Here is a 25,440-nt window from a genome sequence, read left to right on the forward strand (position 1 = left end):
TCTTGCTTCTGCTGTCTTCCCTCTGGTGGATGAGGCTATCTAAGAGGCTTGAGCAAGTTTCCTGGTGAGAGGGACTGGTGGTGGGTAGAGCTGGCTGTTGCTCTGGTGGGCCGAGCTCAGTAAAACTTTAATCCGCTTGACTGCTGATGGGTGGGGCTGGGTTCCCTCCCTGTTGGTTGTTTGGCCTGAGGTGACCCAACACTGGAGACTCTCCGGGCTCTTTGGTGGGGCTAATGGCGGACTCTGGGAGGGCTCACGCCAAGGAGTACTTCCCAGAACTTCTGCTGCCAGTGTCCTTGTCCTCACAGTGAGCTATCGCCACTCCCTGCCTCTGTAGGAAACCCTCCAACACTAGCAGGTAGGTTTGGTTCAGTGTCCTCTGGGGTCACTGCTCCTTCCCCTGGGTCCCGATGCGCACACTACTTTGTGTGTGCCCTCCAAGAGTGGAGTCTCTGTTTCTCCCAGTCCTGCCGAAGTTCTGCAATCAAATCCCACTAGCCTTCCAAGTCTGATTCTGTAGGAGTTCCTCCTCCTGTTGCCAGACCCCCAGGTTGGGAAGCCCGACGTGTGGCTCAGAACCTTCACTCTAATGGGTGGACTTCTGTGGTAAGTGTTCTCCAGTTTGTGAGTCACCCACCCAGCAGTTATAGGAGTTGATTTCATTATAATAGCGCCCCTCCTACCGTCTCATTGCGGCTTCTCCTTTGTCTTTGCATGTGGGGTATCTTTTTTGGTGAGTTCCAGTGTCTTCCTGTCGATGATTATTCAGCAGTTAGTTGTGATTCCGGTGTTTTCAAAAGAGGGAGTGAGAGCATGTCCTTCTACTCTGCCATCTTGAACCAATCCCCTAATCCAGATTTTTAAAAAAATAAATGTATTTATTTTTTATTTTTGGCTGCGTTAAGTCTTCCTTGCTGAGTGTGGGCTTTCTCTAATTGCGGCGAGTGGTGGCTACTTTTGTTGTGGTGCGTGGGCTTCTCATTGCTGTGGCTTCTGGCGTTGCAGAGCATGGGCTCTAGGTGAGTTGGCTTCACTAATTGTGGCGCGTCGGCTCTAGAGCCTAGGCTCAGTAGTTGTGGCACATGGGCTTACTTTCTCTGTAGCATGTGGGATCTTCCCATACCAATGCTTGAACCCGTGTCCCCTTCATTGGCAGGCGGATTCTTAACAACTGCACCAGCAGGAAGTCCCTATCATTCAGATTTGAAAGAGAGGGAAAGAGTTTTACAGACAAGGAAAAGCTAAAAGAGTTCAGCACCTCAAAATCAGCTTTGTAAGAAGTTTTAAAGGGGCTACTCTAAGCAGGAAAGGAAAAAGACCATAAATAGAAATAGGAAAATTATGAAAGGAAAAATCTAATTGGTAAAGGCAAACATAAAGTAAAGGTAGTTGACCAACCACTTATAAAGCTAGTAGGAAGGCTAGAAGATATAGAAAATTATCTATATCCACAAGAAGTATGTAAGAGATATACAGAACAAAAAGATATAAAATATGATGTCAAACACAGTAAACAGTGTGGGGGCGGGGGAGAAAAATGTTAGAATGTCTTCAAACTTGAAATTGTCGCCTTAAAATAATCACGTATATATAGGTTGTTAAATATGAACCTTATGGTAACTGCAAACCAAAAATCTATCATAGGAGAAAGGAAGAAAAAAGAACTACAAAAACAACCAGAAAACTTAACAAAATGGCAATAATTACATACCTGTCAATTACTTTAAATGCTCCAGTCAAAAGACAGTGTGACTGAATGGATAAAGAACAAGACCCATGTATATGCTGCCTATAAGAGACTTACTTGAGATGTAAGACACACAGACTGAAAGTAAGAGGATGGAAAAAAGTATTCCATGCAGAGGGAAATGAAAAGACAGCTGGTGGGTAGCAATACTTGTATCAGGCAAAATGTACTTTAAAAGAAAGACTGTAGCAAGACAAAGAAAGACAGTATATAATGAGCTAAGGGATCAATTCAAGAATAAAGAAAATACAACAATTGTAAATATATATGCACCCAACATAGGTACACCTAAATACATACAGCAAATATTAACAAACATAAAGGGGAAAATTGACAGTAACACATTAATAGTAGGGGACTTTCACAGCCCACTTTCAGGGAATTCCCTGTTGCTCTAGTGGTTAGGATTCTACTCTTTCACTTCAGGGGGCATGAGTTCGATCCCTGGTTAGGGAGTTATGACCTCACGTGCCACTGGGCCCAGGCAAAACGAAAACAACACCCCAGTTACATCAATGGATGGATAATCCAGACTGAAAATCAGTAAGGAAACAGTGGCTTTAAACAACACATTAGATCAGAGAGACTTAATGGATACAGTTAGAACATCCCATCCAAAAGCAGCAGAATACATTCTTTTCAAATGAACATGGAACATTCTCCATGATAGATCACATGCTAGGATACAAAACAAGTCTCCATGAAGTTAAGAAGAATTGAAATCATATCACACATCTTTTTCAGCCTCACTGGTGTTAGACTAGAAACTAACTACAAGAAGAAAACTGCAGAACACACAAAGACCTGTAGGCTAACCAGTATACTGCTAAACAACCAATGAGTCACTGAAAAAAATCAAAGAGAAAATTATCTGGAGACAATTGAAAATGGAAGCATAACAATCCAAAATCTATGGGATGTAGCATAAGTAGTTCTAAGAAGGCAGTTTATAGCAGTACAAGCCTACCTCAGAAAACAAGAAAAATGTCAAACAGTCTTTTCTAAAAGAACTAGAAAAAGTACAAACAAAGCCCAAAGTTCTTTCTTAAGGAAAGAAATCATAAAGACCAGAGTAGAAATAAATGAAATAGAGACTGAAAAAACAGTAGAAAAGATCAATGAAACTAAGTGCTGGTTCTTTGAAAAGATAAACAAAGTTGACAAACCGTTAGCCAGACTTATCAAGAAAAAAAGAGAGGGCCCAAATAAATAAAATCAGAGATGAAAGAGAATTTACACCTGACACCACAGAGCTACAAAGGATCCTAAGAGATTACTGTGAACAATTATACACCAATAGAATGGACAACTTAGAAGAAATGGGTAAGTTCCTAGAAACATGCAATGTTTCAAGGCTGAATCAGGGAGAAATTGAAAGATGAACAGACCAATCACCAGTAATGAAATTGAATCCGTAATTAAAAAAAAACTCCCAGTAAATAAAAGTCCAGTACCAGATGGCTTCACAGGTGAATACTACCAAACATTTAAATAAGAGTTAAGGGCTTTCCTGGTGGTACAGTGGTTAAGAATCCGCCTGCCAATGCAGGGGACATGGGTTCGAGCCCTGGTCTGGGAAGATCCCACATGCTGTGGAGCCACTAAACCCCTGTGCCACAACTACTGAGCCTGTGCTCTAGAGACTGCAAGCCACAACTACTAAGCCCTCAAGCTACAACTACTGAAGCCCGTGCTCCTAGAGCCTGTGATCTGCAACAAGAGAATCCACTGCAAAGAGAAGTCCATGCACCGTAATGAAGAATAGCCCCCGCTCGCCGCAGCTAGAGAAAGCACACGCACAGCAATGAAAACCCAAAGCAGCCAAAAAACAAACAAACAAATAAATAAAATTTAAAAAAAAAGTTAACATGGTTCTTCAAAGTATTCCAAAAAATTTCAAAGGATGGAATGCTTCCAAACTCTTTGTACAAGGGTAGCATCATCCTGATACAAAACCAGACAAGGACCCCGCAAAAAGAATTAGAGGCCAATATCACTGATGAATATAGATGCAAAAATTATCAATAAAATATTAGCAAACCAAATTCAACAATACATTAAAAAGATCATATACCATGATCAAGAGGGATTTATCTCAGGGATGCAAGAATGGTTCAATATCAGCACATCAATCAATGTAACATACCTCATTAACAGACTGAAGAATAAAAGTTATATAATTATCTCAATAGATGCAGGAAAAGGTTTTGACAAAATTCAACCTCAATTTATGATTAAAAAAAAAAAACTTCACAAAGTGGTTATGTAGGAAACATAGCTCAACAAAATAAAGGCCATATATGACAAACCTACAGCCAACATCATACTCAGCTGTGAAAAGCTAAAAACATTTCCTCTGAGATCAGGAACAAGACAAGGAGGCCCACTCTTGCCACTTTATTCAACATAGTATTGACAGTCCTTGCCACAGCAATTAGATAAGACAAAGAAATAAAAGGAATCCAGTTTGGAAAGGAAGAAATAAAACTGTCACTATCTGCAGAGGACATTATACTGTATATAGAAAATCCTAAAGATGTCATCAGAAATCTATTAGAACTAATAAATGAATTCAGTAAAGTTGCAAGATACAGAATTAACATACAGAAATCTGTTGCAGTTTTATACACTAACAATGAACTATTGGAAAGGGAAATTAAGAAACAGAAAACAGTCTCATAATTATATCAAAAGAGTAAAATAGGAATAGATCTAACCACGGAAGTAAGACTTGTACTTGGAAAACTATAAGACTCTGATGAAAGAAATTGAAGATGACACAAATAGATGGAAGTATATACTGTGGGACTTCCCTGGTGGCACAGTGGTTAAGAATCCACCTGCCAATGCAGGGGACATGGGTTCAATCCCTGGTGTGGGAAGATCCCACATGCTGTGGAGCAGCTAAGCCCGTGTGCCACCACTACTGAGCCTGTGCTCTAGAGCCCATGAGCCACAACTACTGAGCCCTCGTGCCACAACTGCTGAAGCCTGCACACATAGAGCCCTTGCTCCGCAACAAAAGAAGCCACTGCAATGAGAAGCCCGTGCACCACAGCGAAGAATAGCCCCCACTTGCTGCAACTAGAGAAAGCCTGCATATAGCAATGAAGACCCAGTGCAGCAAAAAATAAATTAAAAAATAAATTTTTTAAAAAAGAAAATATATACTGTACTTACATACTGAAAGAATTAATATGGTTAGAATGACCATACTCCCCGAGGCAATCTATAGATTCATCACAATCTCTATCAAAATACTAGTGGAATTTTTCATAGAACTAGAACAAATAATTCTAAAATGTGTATCAAAACACAAAAGACCCCAAATAGCCAAAGCAGTCTTGAGAAGGAAGAACAAAGCTGTAGGTATCACATTCCATGGTTTCAAGCTATACTACAGAGCTACAGTAATCAAAACAATATGGTACTGGCACAAAAACAGACATATAGATCAATGGAACAGAACAGAAAGCCTAGAATTGAACCCACACTTATATGGACAATTAATCTATGACAAAGGAGGCAGGAAAATATACAATGGGGAAAAGACATCTTCTTCAATAAATAGTGTTTGTAAAACTGGACAGCTACATGCAAAAGAATCAAACTGGACTACTTTCTCACATCATATACAAAAATAAACTCAAAATGGATTAAAGACATAAATGTAAGACCTGAAACCATAAAACTCTTAGAAGAAAACAAACAGTGGGCCCTTTGACATCAGTCTTAGCTATATATGTTTTGGATCTGTCTCCTCAGGCAAGGGAAACAAAAGCAAAATAAACAAATGGGACGACATCAAACTAAAGAGCTTTTGCACAGAAAGGAAACTGTCAAAAAAGTGAAAAGACAGCTTACTGAATTGGAGAAGATATTTGCAAACAATATATCCAGTAAGGGGTTAATATCCAAGGTACACAAAAAAGTCATACAACCTAATGGTAAAAAAACAAACATCCCAATTTAAAAATGGGAAGAGGACCTGAATAGACATTTTTCCAAAGAAGGCAAACTGATGGCCAACAGATACATGAAAAGATGCGCTATATCACTAATCATCAGGAAAATGCAAATCAGAACCACAGTGAGAAACCACCTCATACTTGTCAGAATTGCTATCATCAAAAGGCAACAAATAACAAATGTTTGTGAGAACATGGAGAAAAGGGAACCCTTGTACACTTTTGGTGGGAATGTAAATTGATTCAGCCACTGTGGACAACAGTATGGGGGTTTCTTGAAAATTTAAATGTAGAACTGTCATATAATCCAGGAATTTCACTTCTGGGTTTACCTGAAGAAATCAAAAACACTAATTTGAAAAGATATATGCACTCCAGTGTTCATTGCATCATTATTTACAATAGCCAATATGTAGAAGCAACCTAAGTGTTCATTGATAGATGAATGGATAAACATGCAGTGTGTATATACACAGTAGAATACTGCTCAGCCATAAAAAAAAAAAAAGAAGCCTTGCTATTTGTGACAAAATGGATGGGTCTAGAGGGTATTATACTAAGAGTGATGAGTCAGACAGGGAAAGACAAATACCTGTGGAATCTAGAAACAGAACAAACTGATAAGACAAAATGAAGGCAGACTTGTAGATACAAAGGACAAATGGATGGTTGCCAAAAGGGAGGGGGCCAAATTGGTGAAGGGATTGAGGTACAGACCTCCAGTTATGTAATAAATAATCACTGGGATGTAATATACAGCACAAGGAATATGGTCAATAATATCATAGTAACCGTATGGGAAAAGATGGTTGTTAAACTTACTGTGGTGATCATTTCATAATGTAGGCAAATGTCAAATCCTTATGTAGTACACTTGAAACTAACATAATATTGTATGCATACTATATTTCAATTAAAAAAATAAAACATAAAACCTTACTAAAGAAAATAAGAAAAAATTTTAAAAAGCTTTGGCTATTATTTTAATTTTATGTATCTTCTGCATTAGTTGTGAGAGTAATGATGTAGGTGAAAATTGCTTTTAAAGTGAAAGAACTGTGGGATTTTTAACCAAAGTAAGTTTTTTTGATGAATTTATTAGATGCACTTCATATAAACTGTTATCTTTATTAAAATAATAATTTCGTCTTAAAGATATTTTACAGTCCTGTAAGAAAAGAACCTTATATTAATGTAAAATGTACAACAATTAAAAAATGGTTTTCCAAAGCAATTCATTTAATACTGAAATCCCTTTCTTCGTAATTGAGGCAAAACTTAAAGAGGGAACTATGGGCTAATAAAATTGTTCCCATGTGAGCAAAGCTAATAAAAGATGAGAACTGTGACTGTGTCCCACTGAGAAAGACAAGGCACCTTATTAAAAAAAACATACACTGTGTTTGTTATAAAACAAAACTGTGAATTATTTTTGCAGAAGTCAACGAAAGGTTCCGTTGTCCTTGAGCACGTATTCCGTCACATAAACCTTGTGGAGATAGATTACTTTGGGCTGCGTTACTGTGACAGAAACCATCAGACGGTGAGTACAATGACTTCATATTAAATTTTTCTTGTATAAATTTCACTGTATCTCTGGCTTTTCCTGATCTTTAGGTTTTTGTAACTGAAAATGACTGAAAAACTTAAACATGTTTTCCATTGCTAATTTCTTTGTATTTTTTCCACTTCTGCCAAAAGTTGTAGAGTTGTAGGATTCGTTGCTTATGTGTGTGCAGATTTCTTTGTAGGTGGCTTACATAGTTTCTGTTTTTTCGCAGCCATATTATAGAGAGTACTTTCCCTTTGTGCTGTTAGGAGGACTGAATTAGCCATTTAATGTGTGTTAGGAGCCAAGTGGCTAGTCTCTTGAAGTGATAGGCATTATTGCTTTTTAAGAAAGTAAATGGTTAAAGAGTATTTAAAGAAATACAATGTAAAAAGGTGCCGATCTAAGTTTTATAAGTTGGACGAGCAATTATAAAATAAGTAGGGGTTTTCATTCATGAGCTTCATGGAATAAGAGTGATAAAGGCAACCAAATTTTTGGTGTAGGATGTCATTTGTTCATGAGGATTTAACTCAAGAATTCCTGACTGGTTGGATGGTAGCGAGGTACTAAGAAACTTACATTGGTTAGTATAGATTCTATTCGGTAAGACTGAAATGCTGTCTCTTGGTGATGAACAGAGGAAAGACGTTGGAGGTGATGATTTTGAGGTACAAAAGTATATTCATTAATGTGACTTTTGGTTTAAAAGTCTAAGACAGATCTTAACCTCAGATAGACAGTCTTATTTATGCTTATAATGCTTATATGCTTACCTTAAAAATACCGTATTTGACATATCTTTTATTTTTTATACGTTCTTCCTCAGTTGTCCCAGTGTCCACTGGGTCATCTGGGTCTGGGGTCTGTTCATTGAGATGCATGATTGTCTAAGTGGGCCTCTTCTGTCCTGTTTCTAAGAACGTGCTAGGATGAGAAGAGGCAGACAAGCCAATGCTATTGATGGCGGTAACTTGTGATTTTTCTTGAGCTTGTTCCATAACCTGTTTCGTTTCACATGAGCATTTCACAAAGTAGGAATAAAAGATTGGGTGTGTTGATTAGCTTTCCATAGGAAGGAATTGCTTTCTAAAGGCGAGTGGTCATTAACGCGTAATGCAAAGAAAGGGAACAGACATACTCAGAAGTTCACTGAATTCTGTCTTGTACAGGCCATAAGTCAATATAGCAGAACTGTATATCTGTACTGAGAGATTAAATTGAAGGCTGTAGAAGATATCTTGCATTACATTCATATTCTTGAAATCGTATTTTTCCTAGCAGAGGGAAATTCAGTTTCCTGATCTTATCTAGTATGTCAGACCTTGCCTGGAAAGATCGACTGTCTTGCTAAAATTATATAGACCTTATCTGTCCTTTTTTTTTTTACATTCCAAAGAAAAAGATGTGAAAAGCTAGAGAATTTTAAACCATGGCTCATATCATTGCAAAAGAATTAGCAGTTGGTATTGGTAGTTTATTTAAAGTTTTCTAGGTCTTATTCAGAACAGAGTTTCTTTTCTGTTACATTTATTCCTAAGGGTTCGCATTTGTGATACAGGTCTTAGGAGAAAATAAATTATACAATTAGAAGGAGAAAACTGTTAAGTCATGCTTTTTATTTGGTAAAATAAATCAGATGTGTAAATCACATGAAAAACTATTTTTTTGCCTCCTGAATTTCTTTCTTTCTAGTAAACTCAGATAAAATAAAGGTGATTTGTAAATGTGACTTAGTCTTTGTATGTTCAAATGTATTCTCTTATTTTCCTTTTAATTGTAGGAAGCTATGAGAATAAGTTCATGAAAGTTTACTCTGACTTTAGGTAACCATTTCTTCAAGGCCTCTCATTTCTGCAGGGCTGGGAGCGTGTGTCTGGGTAGAAACACATGATTCCATTCCTGATTTTCTCCTCTTGGGTTCTGAGGCAGAAGTTGGGATCTCCCTCAGGAAGAAGTGCAGGCAGCCTTTTTAACTCTGGAAGGGCAACCTCCCCAACTGTAAGTTTCTGAGGAGATTGTTGGTAAACCTAACTTCATATTTCCCTGTTCACTCTCTATATCCCATAGTTACTTATGGTAAATAAGACTAACTCTATGTTAGAATAGCACAGGACATGGGGAAAAGTCCTTGTCCTAAAAATAGAGGAATGATTTCTGTGAATATGCCTGAATTACTGTCCATTAGATGGGATTTTGTTTATTGCTTTACTCTTTCTGCACCCGAAAGTTTATTTTAATGGGGAATGCCTGTGTAACAATCTTTAGTGTAATTAAGATCTATATAGAGAAGACTTTGAGGCCCTAATGGGCACCACTTAAATCAACTCTTGAAGCAAATAAAAAGAGATAGTGGGATGAGGAGCTGGGGATAAAATGGAAGAAAGATGACCAGGAAAAAGATGGCTATATCAGTGAAAAGCTCTCCCTCCTTCTCCCTCCATCAGCAGTGGATCATGCCTTGGGGCCATGCCTGAACTTTGGCTGGGGGTGGGGAAATAGACTGGGCAGCCTGCAGCACTGCTAGTCAGCCTGATGTGGTCGAAGTATAAGCATGCAGATGTAACTGAGTTAGACTGGCAGTGGCTGCAGAGCTGACAAGGAAGGATTAGGGAGGGCTTTATGCCCACCTCAGAGAATTAGTGTGTGTTGCATGAGAAGATGGGCAGCTACCCTGGAGAATTAGGATGCAACATGCCTAATGAATATGTCCCTAGGACATGTGGACCCCCACATGGCAGGGAGCTTGTTGTCTGTCCTGGAGAATGGGGGTAACCAAGAGGCCTCAATCCAGGTGTATCAGCCATCACCATTGTTGTCATCAATGTATCAGGAACTGTTGAACATTTTCTTGTGTTCATTACATGCTCAGGACAACTGTACAAGTTAAATATTATTATCCTACCATCAGAGATGAAGAAACGGAATCTAAAAAGATTAAACAGTTTCTCCAAAGTCACATAACTAGCAAGTATTAAGATCAGAATTCAAACCCAGTCTTCATGTCTCCAAGACTTTTCAACCACTATAATATCCCAACTTGAATGTGTGTAAGATAAAGAGGTTTTGCGTACTTTGGTCTCTAAAGAACTCTCTTTTGGGCTTCCCTGGTGGCACAGTGGTTAAGAATCCGCCTGCCAATGCAGGGGACATGGGTTCGAGCCCTGGTCTGGGAAGATCCCAAATGCCACGGAGTAACTAAGCCCTTGCGCCACAACTACTGAGCCTGTGCTCTAGAGCCCGCGAGCCACAACTACTGAGCCTGTGAGCCACAACTGCTGAAGCCTGTGCACCTAGAGCCCATGTTGTGCAACAAGAGAAGACACTGAAGTGAGAAGCCTGCGCACTGCAACGAAGAGTGGCCCCTGCTCGCCGCAACTAGAGAACGCCCGCGCACAGCAACGAAGACCCAACAGAGACAAAAATAAATAAATAAAAAGAACTCTCTATGCAATTTACATATTAATGTTTGTTGAGAAGAGTTAAATGGTAATTACCAATAAGCAAACTTCTCAGATTAACCTGTGACAAGAGAGCTCATTTAGGCCTTTGTGTGTTGCCGCACTCATGTGGTCGTTCAGCTGTTATTTAATGAATACCTAATATATGCAGGCCATGTTCTGCAGCTTTCTATGTTTTTCATGTAGTCTGAGGAATTCTGAGGAAAAGGAATTTACTGCCTGGAATATTAAATGAAAAAATACAGATTTTATGTACATTCCATGGAACCAAGTCCTGGGAAATTCATGTAGCAAACACATTGATTTAGGTGTTATGTATGTGTAAAGAGTAACAGCTGGACAGAAATAAATCTTGCTAAAGCTAATGTCTCTCTAAGGTACAGCTGACTTGATTTGGAACACTGGGCATCATAATTTCTTAACTTCACTTCTCAGGATGGGTCTGTAAAAGAATCTCTGGAAAATAAAAACAGTTTTTTTGTGAAGACACGGTTACTGAGACTGAATTAACACAGTGCCGCCTGCATTACCTCAGGCTTTTTTTAGAAAGTACCCTCTTAAGGATGAACCATGGGGGAGACTTCCCTGGCGTTCCAGTGGTTAAGACTTTGCCTTCCAATGCAGGGGGTGTGGGTTCGATCCCTGGTTGGGGATCCCACATGCCTCGCGGCCGAAAAACCAAAACGTAAAACAGAAGTAATATTGTAACAAATTCAATAAAGACTTTAAAAAAATGGTCCACATCAAAAAAATGTTAAAAAAAAAAAGATGCACTGTGGGCTTCATGTACTTGCAGTTTCTTTCCTTAAAGACAGCAATAGTGAAAGCACTTAGCCTGGGCCTAGAACCTCCATTTTGTTCTGCTCTGGCCTGTGTCATCAGGTTTGTTCTTAATCCAGACTGGTCTGTGCGGGGTATGTCTCTTTTATATCTGGGCTGTGGTTCAACTTACAGAAAATTTCCAGCCGTGATGGAAGGTGTCTGTGAGGCCGTCTGTCATAAGGGTTACAAGAATACACCAGCTTTGTCGAATGACCCTGCCACTTACTAGCTGTAAATATTTAAAATTCTCTTAAAGTACTGACTCTTAATCTAGAACAGCAGAACTGCTGGGAGAGTGGGCTGCGTCCAGTGTATTCTAGGCCTGCCTATCACCAGTTGAGTGGCCGTTCATTGGGAACACCTTCCTGTTCTCCTTATGGCGTGTGGCCAGCAGCTTAGCTTGGTGTGTCTTTACTTTGAATGGGTACCAGCTCTCTCTGCTCAGTGTCCTAATCCCCAGCCTCTGTGAATATGTCACCTTATATGTCAACAGGGACTTTGCAGATGTGACTAAATTAAGGGTCTTGTGATGGGGAGATTATCCAGGTGTGACCAATATAATTACATGAGTTATTACACATGAAAGAGGAGGCAGGAGAGTCAGAGGAGATGTGACAGTTGGATGCAGAGGTCAAAGTCATGTTTGCTGGAAGGAGGCAGGAGAGTCAGAGGAGATGTGACAGTTGGATGCAGAGGTCAAAGTCATGTTTGCTGGAAGGAGGCCTTGATGCCAGGATGGCAGGTAGCCTCTAGAAGCTGGAAAGGGCAAGGCAAGGGTTCTCCCCTGGTTCCCCCAGAAGGAGCACAGCTCTGCCTACACTTAGGGTTTTTTTTAACATCTTTATTGGGGTACAGCTGCTCCACAATGGTGTGTTAGTTTCTGCTCTACAGCAAAGTGAATCAGTTATACATATACACATGCTCCCACATCCCCTCCCTCTTTCGTCTCCCTCCCTCCCACCCTCCCTATCCCACCCCTCCAGGCGGTCACAAAGCACCGAGCTGATCACCCTGCGCTACGCGGCTGCTTCCCACCAGCTGTCTACCCCACGTTTGGTATACACTTAGGTTTTTAAGCCCAGTGTCTTAGTCGGTTTGGGCTGCTTTAACAAATTACCACAGACTGGGTGGTTTAAACAAGCAACATTGATTTCTGACAGTTCTAGAGGCTGAAAGTCTGAAAGCAGGGTGCCAGCGTGGTTGGGTTCTGGTGAGGGTCCTTTTCCAGGTTGTGGACAGCTGACTTCTTGTAACTTCACATGGTAAAAGAGTTCTTACAAGAGCACTAATCCCATTCCTGCTTGACCTAAGCACCTCCCAAAGGCCCTACCTCCAAATACCATCACATTGGGATTAGGGCTTTTTTTTTTTTTTTTTTTTTTTTTTTATGCGTTACGCAGGCCTCTCACTGTTGTGGCCTCTCCCGTTGCGGAGGACAGGCTCCGGACGCGCAGGCTCAGCGGCCATGGCTCACGGGCCCAGCCGCTCCGCGGCATGTGGGATCTTCCCAGACCGGGGCACGAACCCGTGTCCCCTGCATCGGCAGGCGGACTCTCAACCACTGCGCCACCAGGGAAGCCCGGGGATTAGGGCTTTAACATGTAAACTCCCGGCTGCGGACACAAACATTCAGTCTGTTATACCTACTGAGACCATTTTGGACTTTTGGCCTTCGGAATTGTACGATAATAAATTTCTGTTGTTTTAAGCCACCAAGTTTATGGTCATTTGTTGCAGCAGCAGAAAGAAACCAATACAGATGGTTACTGTGGGAAGCATTTTATCTTGCTTGCTCAGTGGAAGCTTGAGAGCCTTCTTGTTTGGTGTCACCACATCGGTAACCTGAGATACTGTTACTTTCCTGGGTAATAATAGCATATAACCTTCTGCAGATGCTCAGGATTTCTGTGATTAGGGCTACATGTGTATCTGCAGATGTCTGTGAGTAATATTAGTTGCTGCTTCAAGATTATCTAGATTCCTTATTATGAGGGAGGGATGGTAAGATCTGTTAATGATAGACAGAGAATTGAAATTATGATACAGGCCTATTCCCTTTAATAATTGGGTGAATTTGAAATTACTCTGAAGCTGGAAGGAACATGAGCTGCCTTTGGGTGTTCAGAAGTTATTATAAGTGGAGTGTGTGTGGTAGAACAGACAGCTGCCTTTGGAGTCTCAAGATAGGTCTGAGTCCTATGTCCGTTTCTAAGAATGGTCAAGTCACTTCATTTTTCTGAATATTGAGAATAATGCCTTCCCTGACCCAACATTCAGGATTGCTGTAGGACCAAATTAGAGACCACACATATACTATAAGGTGTTAAACATTTTGAAGGCCTTTCCTGTTGAAACTAGGATGGAGGAAAATATTGCTGGTGATACATATTTTTAAAAGGTGGACTAGAGGAAAGAAGGAAACAGCCTGGGGGAAAGAAGAGAGAAAATCAAATAAGCTTTGGACTCTGAAACAGCTTTGAAGATTTTTGAAGATTAGTTTTGTTGATATTGAAAGCAGTAATAAGAATAAATGTGATATCTCAATACTACTTCCGGTTTTAAAATCAGTGGTTATAATCACATCCCGTTTTAATGTTAGCACTTGAGTTGTCTTTACAAATTACTCCTTCAAATGCAGATTCTATCCAGGTAGAGCTTTTCTCAGAATATGGCATTCAACCTGCTGAATCTGCTGTCCTATGACTTCAGAAGTCAAAGAAGGAGGGAGACAGGTAGCGTACAGATTCAGTCAGCATGTGAATGTCCTCTTCCCCAGTGAACTCTTCTTTTCTTCACCAAGACAATAAAAGAAATCAGATGGAAGCCCCCTAACTCCTTAACCCTTCTCACACACTTAGTTGCTTCTTACCCATCCTTCCCTCTCCTCTCAGTGGAAGAGCCCCAGTGCCTCTCCCCTGGATTTTATCACCTCTCATTTCTTCTGCATCTTCAGCCCTCTCCCTCTCTCTTCCCTTTCTTCTGTCAAGGTTTGGGCATGTTTAAATCTCTCACATTTAAAACCACCCTTCCCCCACTCCCATGCGATCCTTTGTCTACTACCATATTGACTCCCTCTGTGTCACACCTAAACTCCAGAAAGCTTTGCCTAAATTCATCACCTCCACTTCTCAAATCTAATTCATCCTTTTTTTAAAAAAATTTTTTTTATTTATTTAGGCTGCTCCGGGTCTTAGTTGCAGCACGCAAACTCTTAGTTGCGGCATGCATGTGGGATCTAGCTCCCCGACCAGGGATTGAACCTGGGCCCCCTGCATTGGGAGTGCAGAGTCTTACCCTCTGGACCACCAGGGAAGTCCCCATCAAATCTCATTCATTCTTAAACTTCTCACAGTTCAGCTTTGATGCCCATCATACACTGAAACGGTCCTCAGGGTCGTCACTAGATGCTACATCCAAGTGACACTTTCAGCCCTTATCTTCCTTTCTGTTGTTGCATTGACCCTTGTTCTTAAAATCTTCTCATTTTGCTCTTCTGACAACACGTTCTCCTTTTTTATCTCTTTTCAAGTTTTCTTCTGGTTATTCTATTCAATCTTCTTTATGATCACTTTTCCTCGGCCTTTTCCTAAAAATGTTGATATGATTTTGTCCATGGTTTTCTTATGTTCTGACTGAATATAGGCTCACACGCTTAATGCTACTTCTTCTGGCACTATTTTTTTCTGAAATAACTTCCTTAAAAAAAATAAAAACTGTGTATATATTTGTATCCTCCCCACCGCCCCCAATGCTCTGAGGATTATTGAGCAAAAATGATCCCATCCATTGAGCACTAGCAGGCAGGCGCTGCCATGAGTAATGGTATTCTTCTTTGCATTACGATTTGTTGTATTTTGCAGTGTGAGTGTGAGATTTCACTTTCTGTAACTTTAGCTTCTGGCAAGTGCCTGTAATGACTGATAAAATGTGTGTAAGTGATCATACAAGTCCTATTGCAAAGAGAGAAATGAAATTTGTCATGTTGAATTATTACAAATTGAAAATTTTTTAGCCAAGACATGGAAACAACCTAAGTGTCATCAGTGGATGAATGGGTAAAGATGTGAGATATATGTATGTATAAATAAAGTAATGGAATGTTATTTAACCATAAAAAGAAGGAAATTCTGCCATTTTCAACAAGGTAGATGGATCTTGAGAACATTAGGATAAGTGAAATAAGTGAGACAGAGAAAGGCAAAGACTGTATGATCTCACTTATATGTGGAATCTATAAAAGCCACACTCATGGATGCAGATAACAGATTAGTGGTTCCAGAAGTGGGAGGTGGGGGATATGGGTGAAGGTGGTCAAAAGGTAAAATCTTCCAGTTATGAGATGAGTTCTGGGAATGTAATGTACAGCATGGTGACTATAGTTAACAATACTCTTCGTATATTTGAAAGTTTCTGAGAGAATAGTTATTGAAAGTTCACGTCACAAGGAAAAAAGACTGTGTGAGGTGATGGATGTTAACTAAACTTAATTGTGGTGATCATTTCACAATATATACATATATCAAGTCATTATGTTGTATGTCTTGGACTAATACAATGTTTTTTTAAACAAATTTCAATGAAGTATAGTTGATTTGCAGTATTGTATTAATTTCTGCTGTACAGCAAATTAACTCAGTCATACGTATATATATTCTTTTCCATTCTGGTTTAGCACAGGGTACTGAATATAGTTCCTTGTGCTACACAGTAGGACCTTGTTGTTTATTCATCCTATATATACTGGTTTGTATCTGTTAATCCCAAACTCCCAATTCTTCCCTCCCCCACCCTGCTCCTCCTTGGCAACCACAAGTCTGTTCTCTATGTCTGTGAGTCTGTTTCTGTTTTGTAGATGTGTTCATTTGTGTTGTAGTTTAGATTCCACATATAAGTGATATCATATGGTACTTGTCTTTCTGACTTATTTCATTTAGTGTGATAATCTCTAGGTCCATCCATGTTGCTGCAAATGGCAGTTTCATTCTTTTTTATGGCTGAATAATATTCCATTATATATATATACACACATATGTGTGTATATATGTGTATGTATGTATGTGTGTGTATATATATATATTTATGTATGCCATATCTTCTTTATCCATTCATCTGTCGATGGGCATTTAGGTTGTTTCTATGTCGTGACTATTGTGAGTAGTGCTGCTATGAACATAGGGGTGCATGTATCTTTTTGAATTATAGTTTTGTCTGAGTATATGCCCAGGAATGGGACTACTGGATCATATGGCAACTCTATTTTTAGTTTTTTGAGGAACCTCCATACTATCTTCCATAGTGGCTACACCAATTTACAATCCCACCAACAGTGTAGGAGGGTTCCCTTTTCTCCATATCCTCTCCAGCACTTGTTATTTGTAGACTTTTTAATGATGGCCATTCTGACTGGTGTGAGGTGGTACCTCATTGTAGTTTTGATTTGCATTTCTCTAATAGTTAGCAATGATGAGCATCTTTTCATATGCCTATTGGCCATCTGTATATCTTCTTTGGAGAAATGTCTATTTAGACCTTTTGCCCATTTTTCAGTTGGGTTGTTTGTTTTTTTGTTATTGTGTTGTATGAGCTGTTTGTATATTTTGGACATTAAGCTCTTGTCTGTCTCATCATTTGCAAGTATTTTCTCCCAGTCTGTAGGTTGTCTTTTCATTTTGTTTGTGGTTTCCTTTGCTGTAGAGAAGCTTGTAAGTTTGATCAGGTTCCCCTTTGTTTATTTTTGCTTTTATTTCTGTGGCCTTGGGAGACTGACCTAAGAAAACATTGGTATGATTTATGTCAGAGAATGTTTTACCTATGTTCTCTTCTAGGAGTTTTATGGTGTCATGTCTTATGTTTAAGTCTTTAAGCCATTTTGAGTTTATTTTTGTGTATGGTGTGAGGGTGTGTTCTAACTTCATTGATTTACATGCAGCTCTCCAACTTTCCCAACACCACTTGCTGAAGAGATTGTCTTTTCCCCATTGTATATTCTTACCTCCTTTGTCGAAGATTAACTATCCATAGGTGTCTGGGTTTATTTTTGGGCTCTCTATTCTGTTCCATTGATCCATGTGTCTGTTTTTGTGCCAGTACCATACTGTTTAGATTACTGTAGCTTTGTAGTATTGTCCATAATCTGGGAGGGTTATGCCTACTGCTCTGTTATTTGTCCTAAGAATTGCTTTGGCAATTCTGGGTCTTTTATGATTCCATATAAATTTTAGGATTATTTTTTCTAGTTCTGTGAAAAATGTCTCAGGTAATTTGATAGGGATCATATTATATCTGTAGATTGCTTTGGGTAGGATGGCCATTTTAACAATATTAATTCTTCCAATTCAGGAGCATGGGATATCTTTCCGTTTCTTTGAATCACCTTCACTTTCCTTTATTAATGTTTTGTAGTTCTCAGCATGTAAGTCTTTCACCTCCTTGGTGAGGTTTATTCCTAAGTATTTTATTTCATTGTTGCAGTTTTAAAAGGGATTGTTTGTTTGCATTCCCTTTCTCATATTTCATTGCTAGTGTAAAGAAATGCAACCGATTTCTGTATGTTAATCTTGTATCTTGCTACTTTGCTTCTAGTAGTTTTTGTGTGGAGTCTTTAGGGTTTTCTATATTTAGTATCCTGTCATCTGCATATAATGACAGTTTTACCTATTCCTTACCAATTTGAATACCTTTTATTTCTTTTTCTTGTCTGATTGCTGTAGCTAGAACTTCCACTACAGTGTTGAAGAGAAGTGGTGAGAGTGGGCATCCTTGTCTTGTTCCAGATTTTAGCAGGAAGGCTTTCAGCTTTTCACTGTTGAGTATTATATTGGCTGTAGGTTTGTCATAAATAGCTTTTATTATGTTGAGATATGTTTCCTCTATACCCACTTTGGTAGGAGTTTTTATCATGAATATATGTTGAATTTTATCGAATGCTTTTTCTTTTCCTTTCTTTATTTTTTTGGCTGCGTCGTGTGGCATGTGGGATCTTAGTTCCCCAACCAGGGATTGAACCTGTGTCCCATGCATTGGAAGTGCAGAGTCTTAACCACTGGACCACCAGAGAAGTCCCTACTTGTTCTGCATCTGTTGATATGATCATATGGTTTCTGTCTTTTATTGATGTGGTATGTAACATTGATTTGCATATGTTGAACCATCCTCGTGACCCTGGGATGAATCCAACTTGGTTGTGGTGTTATATGTCAGTTATATCTCAGTAAAACTGGGGGGGAAGAGCCTTTACTATCTAAGCATCTTCAGGTATCTGGTGAAGGAATAGGGCAAAGATCAAGAAGCAGAAAGATCTGCAGTAGCTCTTTGACCATCATAAACAGTGCAGCAGCCTGGGAGGACTGATGACAAAACATCAGGGGTACCTGGAAAAAAAACACAAACAGACATGGCTGGAGGCTCTTCATGAGTCCAGGGGCCTGGAAGGGAATGCCAGAGCATCTTCATAGGGACCCCCAGCAGTGAAGCTCTCATTTTCCTGCTGGTGATTATGTCACTTTTCCTACATAATCTCATCTGCTCCATGGTTTAGATTACTATCTAAAAGCTCAGTTGACCCTCAAATTTGTATCACCAACCCAGACATCTCCAGGCATTATACTGTGTACAGACCCTCTGGATTCATACAACTCTATACTTGGGAGAGGTTTGTGGCATTGGGTGAGTCTTCTCATTTGTCCAGGCCTCAGTGTCCCCATTTATGAAGTGGGGATAATAATAGTACCAGCTTCAAAGGGTGGTGGTGAGGGGTAAAGGAGTCTATAAACACCCAGACTAGTGCTTTAAATGGTGTGGTCAGTGCAGTATAAGTGTTTGCTCTTATTCTGTACTTGGATATTCCTAAGGTTCCTCCAACACAACATATTCAAAACTGAAGTCATCATCTCTCCCTCCAGATGTGCTCTTTTTTTTTTTTAATGTTCTTGACAGTAGTGATTTTCCAGAATTAAAGAAAAAAAACTATGTACCTGTATATAATTTTAGGTTGAGAATAAAAATTTTATTCGAAGTTTAAATAGATGCAAATTTTTGGTTTATCATGAGTACCAACATTATAAAATCTGTCACATTACTCTTAAATGTATCTTAAATGTATAGTCTTAAATGTATACTCTTAAATGCCTCTCTATATCATAGCAATTTTGGTACTCATCATCAATGTTTAAAAAGTAGACGTGAACAAGTTCTACATTAGAAGTCATTTATCTTCTTCGTATTCTACTTCATAGAATCTTCTCTTATTATATTTTATTAATAAAATATATTTATCCATAACAATATTTTATATAGAAATTGAAAGTTTAAAAGTTTATTTCATGAGATCTTAAGGCTTTATTATTGAGCCATAAGAATAGTTATTATTACCAAGGTTTTCAATTAAAACAGCAAAATATTATGCATTTTAATAACTCTTAAACATAAAAAGTGAACATTTATTGGACGTGCATCTCAATGAAGTAATGGGCTGCTTCTTCTCAGTTAGTTCGTGTACCCCTGAATGATTATAATATATTCCTGGAGTGAGATAGGGCTCAGCATCAATTTTATTCCTATTTCTTGTCTTTATAAGGATGAACACTGAGTAACCTTATCTACTAAAGGAGTTAGATTGAAAAGGAAGGAGTTTTGATAAAGGAAGATCACTTAATTCCTTGAACTCTCCTGAGTTATACGCCAAAAGAATCACATAGTGATCTGTCATCTAAAATTATTTTCAGTAATCTGTCAGGTATCTCCAAGGCTCTGTAGTCATCACCAACCCCTCTCAATCTGCTCTGAGAGCAGTGATTTCTCAGACCACTCATTGGGTTCTCCTTCAGTTTAGTTTGAAAGCAATGAAATCAAAACCACCTGAGTGGCGAACAATTTGTTAATCATTATAGTAATTCAGTTTCAGAATTTCTGGGAGATGTATTCAAAATGCTTTACCAAGGTTTATCAAAACAGTATTAATTTTGCTTTTTCTCTTTTACTTAGAAGCATCTGATGTAATCTACTTTGGTTTTAAAGGATTATGAAAATTAAAAATTGTTAATTTTAATGAATATTTGCCAGTACATGATTTTTGGTAAAATGCTTTTATCTCTAGTTATGCACTTTATATTTTTATCAGAATTGTGGAGCTGTAGATTTAGTTAATCCAGTTTATGGAAAATGTCCAACATATTACTTTGGCAAAGCCAGTTACTATCAAGCCACTGAGCTAAACCAGTGTACATTCTGTCATTTGTCAATTTAAATAAAAATGTTAACATGTATTCTGTGACGAGTACTTCACTTTGGAATTTGATTTCTGAGATGGGTAGACAGATAAGGCACAGTGGTTTGTCACTTAGATGAGGTAGACTTACTAGGGCTTTGATTTGTTTTATTCTGTGGGACTCTTCCTCATGAGCTAGGCATATTTTTATACATTTTGGTAGTAGCTGGACAATGTAAGTTGCAAGATCATTAAACAAACTCCCTTTGCTGCCTTGTTCTATAATATACCTGAATTCCAAACAAACCAGCCAAGGACCAAAATACCATGTTTCTTTCATTTTGCTTTGTCCTCACCAGAAAGACATGTAAGGTAGGGAAAGACAGAAAGCCCTGTTCTTCTGGTTTAGGGTGTTTTATTTAAGTCAACTTTGCTGACACTGGTATTTAAAAATGTTTCTATCTTTCTGCTCAGGAATTTTCTACGTCCCGGGGCAGAGCACCCTAGAGTTTAAAAGGGTGAGAGGTGCCTTCCTGCTGTAAATGGGAAAAGAGGGTTGCGAAAGGGGAGGGCAGAGGGGAGCTGGCAGGACCTCTCATCAGGTCTGTGCTCACGAAGATCAGGTCTAGAAAGAGTATGTGTGTTGAGAGGGTAAATCCTGAGAGTTCTCGTCACAAGGAGAACCATTTGTTTCTTTTCTTCTCATTGTGTGTATATGAGAAGATGGATGTTAGCTGAACCTACTGTGATCATTTCACAATATAGGTAAATTATACCATTGTGCTGAATGCCTTAAACTTACACAGTGATGCCAATTATTTCTCAATAAAAGTGGGAAGAAAAATGTATATGGAAGTTGAGAATCTGGGAATTAAGTCCCTTAAGACTATCTGTTGTCTTTGTACCCTTTAGGAAGTCCTCATGGTTGCATCCCTGAGGTGCCTGCCCCTCTGTCTGAATACCTTAGTGAATGCCTCCACTCATGCTAGGGTGTCATCCTTAACTCTACTGTTTCTCCTTCTCAGAGCTAACCCATCACCAGGTCCTGTCACTTCTACTCCTTAATAACTAGCACGACTTGTGTGGTTCATCATCCAACCCAGGGTACTTTTGAGAGTGAAAAGGGTCACTGTTTGTAACTAAGCTAGGACAGCAGTTGTCAGCAGGACTTATGGTTACCTCTTAACCTGAATCCTGGTTGAAGTGCTTCCTGGTGGCTCAGTGGTTAAGAATCCGCCTGCCAATGCAGGGGACTCGGGTTCAAGCCCTGGTCTCGGAAGATCCCACATGCCGCGGAGCAACTAAGCCTGAGCGCCACAACTACTGAGCCTGTGCTCTAGAGCCCGTGAGCCACAACTACTGAGCCCACGTGCTGCAACTACTGAAGCCCGTGTGCCTAGAACCTGTGCTCCACAACAAGAGAAGCCACCGCAATGAGAAGCCTGCGTACCGCAACGAAGAGTAGCCCCCGCTCGATGCAACTAAAGAAAGCCCGCCTGCAATGAAGACCTAATGCAGCCACAAATAAATAAATAAATAAATAAATAAATTTATTTATTTAAAAAAAAAAAAAAATCCAGCACGGGAGCCTGGATTTCTGCAAAAGCTTTCTGACTGGTCTTCCTGTCTTTGCTCTTACTCCCTCCCATGTTTTGCCTCCTGCAGTTGCAGTTTTCTTTCAGAAAGACTACTTTAAGGATGTCTCCTCTGTGGCTTCAGATTCTTTAATGGGTCCCAAAGGGAAAATTCAGGAATTCCTCAACAAGGATTGCAAGGTCCTTCAAGAAACGTGGCCCTTGGTTGCTCTAGAGCTTTTCCTGTGTGGTAGTTTTTCAGTCCCCCACCAATCATCCTCCCCGCAAACCCACACTCCAGGTACATGAAAGCTACACTCAACTACCTGCAGCTCCTTACCTGAACTGTAGTGTCTCCGTGATGTACCTGCTGCTTCCCCGGCCTGAATACCCTCCTCGTCTTCCGCGCCTGTTGATTTTTACCTGTTGATCCTGCTCTTCCTTACCACCTGGTTGAGCAGTGTCTGATATTAGTCTTCTCCTGAAGCTTTATCTCACCCCACAAGTGCCCTAGGCTAACCCCTGTCATCACACACCGCAAGTCCCACATTGTATTTTTCTCTTAAATAATATCCCTCACTTGATTGGAAACTCCTTGAGGGGAGGAGGGAGGGCTTATGTCCTGTTTCTCACTCTGTTACCACCTCTGCCACTGCCAACTAAGTGATCTCTCACCTAGACAAATGGCAGGCCAGAGAGAGGTCAGGCCTTGACAAGAATGCTTCTGCCTTGCCTTTCTGTGTCTGTTTGCTGCCTCCTTTCCCTGCTGTTCTTTGAATTTATTGCTTTGGTTCTCTTAAGAAAGACCTCTGCTGCTGTTTATTTTAACCAGACTTCGGAGATATATATATCTATATAGGTATGTGTGTATTTATTTTTTTTAAAGCTTTACTGAGATGTTAGGAAGTTACGTTGGAAGTATCTGGAATTGCAAGAAATTGCAGATACATGCTATCCTTAGCGTGCTGGCAGCTACGGGGTGCTGTTGAGAGTACTCCTCTCAAGTAAGAGGTAGCGTAGTGTGTGGTAGAAGGAAGTGTATGAGGATTTGAGTTCAGGTAATGACACCGGCGGCTGTATGGTTGTGGGTCCCGTGGTTTTTAAAAATTTGTTCATAATAAACTATTCTCAATAAAACAGGTTTTTGTCTTTCTGTATAGCTGTTGAACAGTTTCTATTAAGAAGGGAAGTGATGGTGCTTTCCTGGAGCCGGTTTCCATTCAGAGTGGGTCTGATCTCTTCTGAGCCCAGTCATGTGCTGCATAGTGAGAATTCAGAAGCTGGCCTGCTGGAAAGAACCCCAGGAAGTGCTGAGAGAGGAGCCTGTCCACCTGCCAGCTGCTCCTGCTTTCCTCCCTGCTCTAGCCCTTAGGGAGAAGCAGAGCTTGCTTTGATTGTTTGTTGTATGTGTTGATTTTGCCACGGTTTCAAAAATGCTTTTGAAGGACCTAGATTTGTCTAGAGTTGGCTCCATGGTGTATCTTGAACCTAACCCTCTTGTAGTTCTTTTTTTTCTCTTCCTTTTCCTTCAGATGGTTGATCATAATAGGCACAAATGTGTCTTCCATGGGTCATGTATAATAAAATATTTTACCCTGCAGCTTTCATAAACTTGTCTTCCAGCTTTAGCGAGTTGAGGCACTGAATTCTATATTTCTTCATTAATGGCACCAGTGTCTTTTTCTTTTTTTTTAAACCAAAAATAGATGAAAAGGAGAAACACTTGGACATGATAAAGGTACAAAATACTTTAAAACAAAACTATCTGGAATGGTACAAACTTCCCTGTATATACATATCCACATATATTTGCATATATAACAAAGTATGCAGGTATACTAAGTGTTCTTGTCAATAAAACAGGTTTTCTGTGACCAGTTTCTGTGACCCATACCTGCTTAGCTGTATAAGTGCATGAGAAGAATATTGCTGATGTCCTTACCATGAAGATTTTATTAGATTTTCCTTCTATCTGGTTAACTCAGAATGAGCTATACAGGATGGAATTTCAGACAGTTGATTGGCTAATGGAAAAGCAGCGGTTTTAGAGTTAATGATTCTAGACATTTTCCTGATTATCACAGGAAACTAGGTCTTTTTTTTTAATCTAGTGTTTTGATACAAACCTCTGATACGTTGACCTTGATTTAACCTTATTCTGAATCTTAAGCGGAGTTTCTTCATGAATGTAAAAAGAGATTTGATTGGGATGTTCCAGAAGCATACTGATAAAATGCATTATTTTCTATATTATTTTCTCTAGAATTTCATAAAATATCAAATATATTGCATGTGCTAAAAGCTAAGATGACTAGTTTGTCCATTTTTTGTGACCTGTTCTAGTGGGAGAGATGCTTCAGGAATTGCACAAAGTTGGGCAGGTACTTTTTGGGGCGACAGAGGCAAGACTTACCCACTTTCTCTCTTGGACTGTGAATTTTCAAAGTAGCTTTTTGAGTTAACGAAAGTAGGCCCTTTAAAAGCTGACGATATATAGGAGCTTAATTTTTTCTTGCCCCGATGCTCACCACTTTTTTGGGGTTGCAGGATATTTTATAGAGAATATTCACTTAGGAAACTTCTTGTTTACAGTGTGATATCCTTCCTCTCATCAGTGCCCCTGACCTGGAACTGTGAAGAGATAAGAGCATTTGCTATTTCTCATCTCCGCTGAGTCATGGAGCAAATACTTACTGGGTAACCACTGTGTCTCAGCAACTAGGGTGCAGTGGCCGGCAAGAGACAAGGTTCCTGGCCTTAAGGAGTTTATATTCTAGGGAGAGACAGATCGTAAATATGTTTTCAAATATCATGTAGTGATTAGTGCTTTGAAAATAATATAAGATGTGCCAGGGTGACTGGGAGGCTCCTTCTGTTGAGTGGTCAGAAACAGCCTCTCTGAGATGACATTTAAACTGAGACTTGAATGGCAAGAAGGGAGGGGCATGGCAGGCAGAAGGAACAGTTTGTTCAGTGGCCTAAGGCAGAGACAAATATGAAGTGTTCTAGAACTGAAAAAAAGACCAGTGGTGCTAATAGTAGTGAGAAGGAGGGTGACGAAGTGACTGGCAGGCAGGGTCTGTATTACAGAGTGCCCAGCAGCCTATGGTAGGC

The 25,440-nt window shown here is 39.5% G+C and overlaps 1 protein-coding gene across 1 annotated transcript in view; it reads left to right on the forward strand.

Moving 5' to 3' along the window:
- The window catches only part of EPB41L4A (erythrocyte membrane protein band 4.1 like 4A), a 257,963-nt gene that overhangs the window by 96,809 nt on the left and 135,714 nt on the right, over positions 1–25,440 (forward strand). The window contains exon 2 of the mRNA XM_065874473.1: positions 7,154–7,258. Within this exon, the coding sequence (XP_065730545.1) occupies positions 7,154–7,258 (105 nt within the window). The remainder of the gene's footprint in view (positions 1–7,153; positions 7,259–25,440) is intronic.

The sequence above is a fragment of the Phocoena phocoena genome, chromosome 3, assembly GCF_963924675.1.
Source record: "Phocoena phocoena chromosome 3, mPhoPho1.1, whole genome shotgun sequence".
Taxonomy (NCBI): Eukaryota; Metazoa; Chordata; class Mammalia; order Artiodactyla; family Phocoenidae; genus Phocoena; species Phocoena phocoena.